At 17.4% G+C, this 9,071-nt stretch overlaps 3 protein-coding genes across 3 annotated transcripts; 2 read left to right on the top strand and 1 right to left on the bottom strand.

Moving 5' to 3' along the window:
* Positions 1-1,316: 1,316 nt before the first annotated feature.
* Positions 1,317-4,286, top strand: PRSY57_1027800 (hypothetical protein; the record flags this gene model as incomplete). The annotated part of the gene is made up of 3 exons (XM_012907867.2): positions 1,317-1,347; positions 1,479-1,557; positions 1,763-4,286. The coding sequence occupies 3 exons, from the start codon at positions 1,317-1,319 to the stop codon at positions 4,284-4,286; spliced, it is 2,634 nt and encodes an 877-aa protein (XP_012763321.2).
* Positions 4,287-4,847: 561 nt separating this feature from the next.
* PRSY57_1027700 (nucleolar preribosomal assembly protein, putative) lies at positions 4,848-6,236 on the bottom strand (the record flags this gene model as incomplete). Its single annotated transcript, XM_012907866.2, has 1 exon — positions 4,848-6,236. The coding sequence occupies one exon, from the start codon at positions 6,234-6,236 to the stop codon at positions 4,848-4,850; it is 1,389 nt and encodes a 462-aa protein (XP_012763320.2).
* Positions 6,237-7,245: 1,009 nt separating this feature from the next.
* Positions 7,246-8,202, top strand: PRSY57_1027600 (rRNA-processing protein EBP2, putative; the record flags this gene model as incomplete). Its single annotated transcript, XM_012907865.2, has 1 exon — positions 7,246-8,202. The coding sequence occupies one exon, from the start codon at positions 7,246-7,248 to the stop codon at positions 8,200-8,202; it is 957 nt and encodes a 318-aa protein (XP_012763319.2).
* Positions 8,203-9,071: the final 869 nt, after the last annotated feature.

The following is a 9,071-nucleotide window of genomic DNA, read 5'->3' as shown; positions in this document are numbered from 1 at the left end:
TTTTTTTTTTTTTCTTCTTTTTTTTTTTGTTTTCGAATTAATCATTTTATTTTATCATTTTATAATATATAATTAATGTTATTAATAACACATTAAAAAAATTATAAAGATTCTTTTTATACACATGATGAATTTTTTCTTTTTATTTGATCATATATTAATACAAAGCATATATTGATCATATCATATATATAAATATATATATATATATATATAGAACTTTTGAAAATTATCATTGTTTCTTATATTAAAATAATAATATTGGTATAAAATTATAGTACATAAGGTAAATATAAAATATATATACTAATTTATTACAACATTGAAATGGATAAGTATCATATATATATATATATATATATAATATATATATTTTTTTTATGTTTGATATTTTAATATATTAAAAAAAAATAATAATAATAATAACAGATAATAACAGATAAATAAAATAAAATACTTATAAAAAAAGAATTAGTCCATTTGGTATATTTCAAATGATTAAGTGTACATGTTTGCTTGCTCTTAAAATTTATTTAAGATTTATGTATAACTTTAAAAAATGTTTATTTATTTTATTATATTTCATAAGGAATATTTTATTATTTTTTTTTCTTTTCTTTTAATTTATAAAAAAATTTATATAATTATTTATTATATGAAATTAAAATGATGCACGTATTTTATTTTTTACGATTAAGAGAAAAAACAAAAATATTAGGGATGAAATATTTTTAATTATGAGGATCACGATAGGAAATATAAAAATTATATATTATATATATATATATATATATAAACCAAAAAAAATATTATGAACATTGTTTTATATATTTATAAATGTACATATAATTTTTTTATATAGCTGATGAATTAATATACATATATATATAATATAATATAATTAATATAATATATATGAATATTTTTTATACGAACAACAAAAAAAAAAAAAAAAAGAAAAAAAAATATATATAATATATATAATTTATATATAATATATAATACATTTCAATTATTAAAATTTTAAAATATCTTTTGTTAATATTTCCGTACTTCTTTATTCATTCATTCATTTTTTTTGTTTGTTTGTTTATTTATTTATTCATTTATTTTTTTTTTTTTTTGTAAAGATTGAAGGCGAAAAAATGAAAGGTTATACATAAATTTTTATATACTTATGAGAAGTAAATTTCGTTATATTTTTACTTTTGGTCCCTTTATTTTTAAATTTGATAAATAATAAAAAAAAAAAAAAAAAAAGAATATATTTTAAATATAGATTATTATTTTTTATGTGGAATTAATATTGCAGATAAATGAAGAATAATCAGGTCAATTTATTTTTTGGTAAGTATAGATAAAATAAAATATATGTAATAAAAAGGTATATATAAGTAATTTAATATATATATATATATATATATATGTTTGTGTTTTTTTTTATTTCTTTTTTGTATTTTTCTTTTTGTTCTTTATAGTATCTGGTTTACCATCGGATGTTACAGAAAATGAAATAAAGAATTATTTTTTGCCTGATCATGAATTAAGCCATTGCACGTAAGAAGAAATGGAAACATAAAAATTGTATATATGGATATATATATGTATATATATTTATATTTATATTATGATAAATGTTTGTCTTATAATATTTATAACATCTTGTATGTATAGATAAAAATATATACAAAGATGTACATTATATATATATATATATATATTATATATATATTTTTTTTTTTTTTTTTTTTTTTTCTTATAGATTACATAGTACTCATTGTGGAATAAGTAGTTGTTATGGTTATGTGGGACTGAAAAGCAAAGAATTGGATATTCAAGAATATGTAAAAAATAAAAAATTAAAAAATAAGGATATATATATTGAACTTATTGAAGAAGAGAATGAAGGTGATAATAATATAAATGATGATGATAATAATAAAAATGGTGATAATAAAAATAATAATATGTATGAAGAACAAAATAATAATATGTATGGAGAGCAAAATAATAATATGTATGAAGAACAAAATAATAATATGTATGAAGAACAAAATAATAATAGGTATGAAGAACAAAATAATAATAGGTATGAAGAACAAAATAATAATAGGTATGAAGAACAAAATAATAATATGTATGAAGAACAAAATAATATTTGTTATAATAATGAAGATGTAATAGATGAGAAATCGAAAAAAAGTAATTATATTAAATTAAGAAAAAAGAAAGAAAACAAGAAGCATATAAAAATTATCAACGAAAATGGAGATATAACAAAAGAAGGATTATGCATATTAGAAAATATGAACATGCAAGATGTTGTAATATTAATAATTAAAATTCAAGAATTAGTACGTATGGATCCTCAAACAGCTATTAAAATGTTGAATGAAAATAAGACTATTTATTATTCCTTGATACATGCTCTTTTTTTTTTTGGAATATTAAATGTAGAAATAACACCATTAGATAACGAAGAAATTAAAGAAAGTCATTTTTATCGAATGAAAAATTATTTTCAGTATATTTGTATGAACGATGAAAAATCTACAATGCAAGATTTTAAGGAACCTAAAACGAATGTGGATAATCAATGTGAAAATGATTGTGGTGATGATTCATCTTATGAATATGAAGAAATGATAAATGAAGATATAATAAGTGTAGAAGGAAATTATAATGAAGACGAAAGAAATGACAATACTGTGGTGAATAATATGGATAATACATTTGATAGTGATCATGTAATGTGTGATGATGATAATAAGATATATGATAATGATGATAAATATGGTGATAATACATATGGTGATAATACATATGATGATAATAAATATGATGATAATAAATATGATGATAATAAATATGATGATAATAAATACGATGATAATAAATACGATGATAATAAATACGATGATAATAAATACGATGATAAATATCATGATAATTTAATAAATAAAAAATATACACATGTAAACAAAAAAACGTTATATAATAAACATCAACCTTATATAACTAATATGAAGAATGACAAAAAAAGGAAAATTGAGGAAACTCCGAAGACCCTATTAAATGATGTGAACAATAATTATGGTGATAATAACATGACATATGAAGATATATATTATAATATGAATAATGATACAAGTATGGAATGTAATAATAGGAAGGGTGTGAATAATCATAACCAGTCTATTAACATGAGAATAAAAAATAACAAACGAAAAAAAGATTATCCTTATAAGTATGTAATGCAAGAATATATAAAAGGAAATGATCTATCGAACAACAACAATAATAATAATATTAATAATAATAATATTAATAATAATAATAATATTAATGGTTGTGGAAATGTATCCTTATCATCAGACAAAAGGAAAGGTAATTTATACGGAAATAATAAAATCAACATGAATAATAATAATAATAATAATAATAGTAGTAGTAAGAATAAGAATAATAAGAATATCCCCCCAAAAGGTATGCCCAAACCACTCTATAGCTTTATTAAAAATAAAGACCTTAACAGAAATCCTATTAATTATGATGAAAATGATTTTGTGGAGAGTGTAAAGGAGAATGCTGCAGATTGTGTGGATACATTATTACATAATTATAACAATAATAATAATAATAATAATAATAATAATAATAATAATAATAATAATAGTAATAATAATAATTTGTACAAGTCAAATAAAGAAGCGAAAAACCATAACGAGAACCCACATTTTTATAACACCACAAATTATAAGGTTAATAATAATAATAATAATAATAAACAACAACAACTCTATAGAAACAATACAGATATGAGATGTGAGAATTTCCCGGATAGATTAATAAACAAAATGAAACATATAAATAATCAAAGAAGAGGAATTAAATTAATAGACAGAAAGAATAATCCTTCAGAAGATAATTATAATACAAATAAAATTAAAATTAAATGTATTAATATTGAAGAAGAAAATAAAATAAATAACAAAAACAATAATAATAATAATAATAATAATAACAACAACAAATTGTTAACAAGCGGAATTAATAGTAATCATCTAACTCTACTTCTTAAAAAATTAAAAATTTCTTTGAGTGATATACCATATGCTGAAGAAGATTTAGTTAAAGAAATAATAAATGAGAAATCAATTCTTCAAAATATATTAATAAGTAAATATGTAGACATGTTAAATTGGACAAGTGAACAAGTATTACGTGTATTATCCATAAGAAAATCATTAAAGAGAATTGGTTATAATATAAACGGTGTTATATAATTTGTTAGGTCGAACAGCATATAAACGGGACCAATGTATAGCATATTATAAAGGGACTTAAGGACTTCTCCAAAAAAATTTTTTATACATGTAAAATGTTTATATATATATATATATGTAAAATGTTTATATATATATGTAAAATATTTATTCATTTTAAATTAATTTTTTTTTTTTTTTCATGTATCTAATTTATTTATAAAATAAAGACGTCCTTTTCAATTACTTATCTCTTTGTTGTTATAATTTTTTAAATTTATTATTATAATATATTTATTTTTTCATCCTTTTTATTTATTTATTTTATTCTTACTATTTTTATAATTTTTTTTTTTTTTTTGTGTTTTAAATTAAATTTTTGGAAATAAAATAAAATAAAATAAAAAAAAATAAAAAAAAATAAAATAAAATAAAATAAAATAAAAAAAAAAATAAAATAAAATAAAAAAAAATAAAATAAAATAAAATAAAATAAAAAAAAATAAAATAAAATAATTTTAAACCGTAATATATAGTATATATATATATATATATATATATATATATATATATATATATTATTTATGTGTTGAATTTATTTTGTTTAACAAATTTGGTATGCTTTGTATGTAGCTTACTAAAATTTTGTTTCTGAACATAAACCTTTTTAATATTATGACCAAATTCATCCACATGTACATTTTTAATTTTCGTTTTTTCTTGTTTTTTTACTGTTCTTAAAGCTTCTTGAAATAAATTATATTCAGGTGTTTTGTAGTTTTCTTCTAAAGTGAATTCAAACCTTGGTCCTATTTCTTGTAGCTTGGGAAGTTGTTCATTTTCTTTATTTATGTTAAAGAATTCTTTAGTAATTAAGTATTGATTAAATGACATGACATAAAAGTTTTTCTTATCTTTGTCCTTATGTTTGTGGTACGAATTAAATTTGTTTGTGTTTAAGTTATTAGAAATATTGTCCATATTTTTAAATGAATCATTCAGGTTTTCTTTAGTTGTGCTCATGGCGTCTTCAGTTAAATGTAATGTTACATCATCATCATTATTATTATCATCATTATTTTTATTATTATCATCATTTTTATTATCATCATTATTTTTATTATTATCATCATTATTTTTATTATTATCATCATTTTTATTATCATCATTATTTTTATTATTATCATCATTTTTATTATCATCATTATTTTTATCATCATCATTATTTTTATCATCATCATTATTTTTATTATCATCATTTTTATTATCATCATCATTTTTATTTTTTTCATCATTTTTATTTTTTTCAGTATTTTCCTTGGCCGCTTCAACTTTTGTTCCAAGATCTAGATTTATTTCGCTATTCTTCTGGTAAGCACTTATAACAATCAGACGTTGGATTGACTTTTTGGAAAAGGTGTCAACATTTTTATGTTTAAAAAAGTCGAAGAGGATATTTTTTACATACCTATTTGTTTCGTTCTGTTCAAAATATGATCCTTGAATTAATACGAGAGGTTTCGTATCATATAATATTTCTTTTGAAAGGGGGAATAATTTTAATGGTATATAAGATATAAGAGAAAAAACATAATAATCTAATATTTTATTATTATACAACCTTCCGATAATAAAACGTGAAGGTTTTTTTTTTGTTGAAAATACAGAAAAGAAAAATGAACAATTATTATGAACACATATATCTACTAAGTTATCTATCTTATTAATTATATTTGATAAATTTGAATGAGCTTTAGGCATATAACAAGTTAATGGTTTATAAATACTATAAATATCATACATAAAATTTTTTAATATTAATGATCTTTTATTACTACAAATAAATAAACAATATTTTGAACTCTCTTCATATACTCCTTCTCTTTTCTTTAAAATCAAATGTCCCTTCCGAGTTTTCGCTTGCTCATTATTAATATTATCCACAATTTCTTCTTTATTTAGTTCATCCATATTAAAAATGTATTTTGCAAAAAAAAGAAAATAAAAATAAAAAATAATAAAATTAAAAAATAATAAAATAAAAAAATAATAAAATAAAAAAATAAAAAGAATATATAATGTAATATTTATTATTTATGTACTTTTGAAATATTTTAAGATATGTTAAAAATAAAAAATAAATAAATAAATAAATATATATATATATATATATATATATATTGTAACCTATCTATAATCTTTTCAGTTACATAATATATAATAATATTTTAATTATTAAAATGTATGAATAAAAAAAGAAAAAAAAAAAATATATGAAATTAAAAAAAGGAAAAACAAATTAATAAACATCAACAGTTGACTGTAAATATATGTTCAATATATATATATATATATATATATATATATACATACAATATATATATTTTTTATATGTTGTTGTTTTTTTTTTTTCTTTTTTTAAAAACGTTTATAAAAATTATATATATTTTACCATATAGGCAATTATATGTGATTAATTTTTATTTTTATATAATTATAGTAGTACATTTAAAAAAAAAAAAAAAAAAAAAAAAATTAATACTATTATATATATAATATATATATATATATATATATTTATTTATTTATTTATATATATTCCATAAAAATATTATTATGTACATAAATATTTCTTTCATAATATATTTATATATATATATATATATATATATATTTATTTATTTATTTGTATTATATATAAATATATTTTATTTCTTTGAATTCTTTTGTTTTTATTTAAACTTTCTTTTTATTAATTATACATAGGGAATATTAGATATTTCAACAATCATACGTTCCATAAAAATGAAGAATATGTAAATGTGAATAAATAAATAAAAAAATATATATATATATATATATATATAATATATATATATTTATTTATTTATATTTCTTTAAAACGAATGTAATATATACCATTTTGTAATTTTTATTGTATTTATTTATTTATTTAATATAAATAAGATCCATATTCAAAATGAAGGTAGCTAAAAAAAGTGTTGAAAAACAGTTGAAGAAGAAAACTTTAAAAGTAAAAAAACAAACAGAAAATAGTACTGGATATATGGAAAAAAAAAAAATAAATAAAAAAGAAAAAAAAAAATATAACAATAATTATAATAATGATAATATAAAGGAAGAAGAGGATATTCTTCTTAATCAAGATGATTTTGAAAAAAAAAAAAAAAAATCTCTTGAAAATAAAATTTTATTATCCAAAAAATTAAAAGAAATAAAATTACAATTTAAAGATGATGATACTATTAATAATAAGAAGAAAAATAATTGGATCGAAAGATTAGATATTACTAGTACAGAATATTATTATTTAAAAAGAACAGAACTATTTGGAATATCAGAGTCAAGAGAAAAACAATTACAAAATATAACACATATGAATGTTATTCAAGCTTTACAAAAACTCCAAGAATTAAATATTAAATTCAATAGACCATATGATTTCTTAGCTGATATGCTAAAGTCTGATATACACATGGAAAAAATTAGACAAAAAATATTAAGAGAACATGAACAAGCTGAACTTAGAGAAAATAATAAACTTAAACGAATTAATAAAAAGTTCCTTAAAAAATGTGGATCACAAAAAATTAAAACTCATAAAGAAGCTCTAGAAAAAAAACAAAACCTCTTAAAAATTGATCAGTTAAAAAAAACGAACAATTTACAAAATCTTAATGTACAAGAATTCTTCTTAAAACATTCCAAAGATCGTGATTACAAAGCTGGAAAAATAACGGAAAAAAAAGATATGAAACATAAAAAAAAAAATTTTAATAACAAAGCAAAAAAGGATAAAGCTTTCAAAAATAAACAAATAGAAAAGAAAACAAGCATAAATAATAAAAGGAAGGGTTCCTCAAAAAATTCCAGTAAAAGTAAAAAAATGAAAAAAAAACATAAACTTAGGAAGTAAAACAAAAAAGGAGTAACATAAAAATTGTTTTTTTTTTTTTTTATACAAGAAGGTTATATATATATATATATATATATTAGTTCATTTGTATATTCCTTTATTTATACAATTATTTATAGCATTTATTTTATTTTTTATTTTTTATTTTTTTTGTCATTATATATTTGTTATTTTAATTTTTTTTTTTTTTTTTTTTTTTTTTTGCTTTTCTTTTAATTCAATTTAAACAAACTTTTATAAAGATATAAATTTGTCTAGAATACCCTTAAGGGGAAATAAAAATATGCATGGCAATACATATGTTGATATATATATATATATATATATATGTATATATTTTCATTTATTCATTGTATGATATTCCCTCTCATAAGAATACAATTGAATTATTTATTTAAAATGAACTTTAATTTTTCTTGATGGAAATAATATTAATTTTAAATCTGATAATTCATTATATTAAAATTACATATATATATATATATATATAATATATGTTTATATGTGTGTGTTCTTATTTTTAAAAAGAGTTACATATAAAATACAAATTGAAAGATGTCCATAATAATGGATCTTTAAAATAAGGAAAATATAAACGTATTTATATATAAATAATACTATTATATATTTTAATTTTTTAATACTTAGTTGTATAAATATGTGTATATATATTTATTTTTTAAGAATTAACAAGTTTAAGATTTTATTATAAAATTGTTCATATAATGTCATTTTATGAAAACTAAAATTTATACGTAAAAATAAAAATATATATAAATATATATAAATATATATATATATATATATATATATATATATATATATATTCATGTGTATTTTTTTTTTTTTTTTTTTTTTTTTTTTTTTTT

This window comes from Plasmodium reichenowi, chromosome 10, assembly GCF_001601855.1.
Source record: "Plasmodium reichenowi strain SY57 chromosome 10, whole genome shotgun sequence".
NCBI classification, from domain to species: Eukaryota; Apicomplexa; class Aconoidasida; order Haemosporida; family Plasmodiidae; genus Plasmodium; species Plasmodium reichenowi.
The sequence above is the reverse complement of the archived record's forward strand: the minus strand, read 5'-3'. Positions and strand labels throughout refer to the sequence as shown.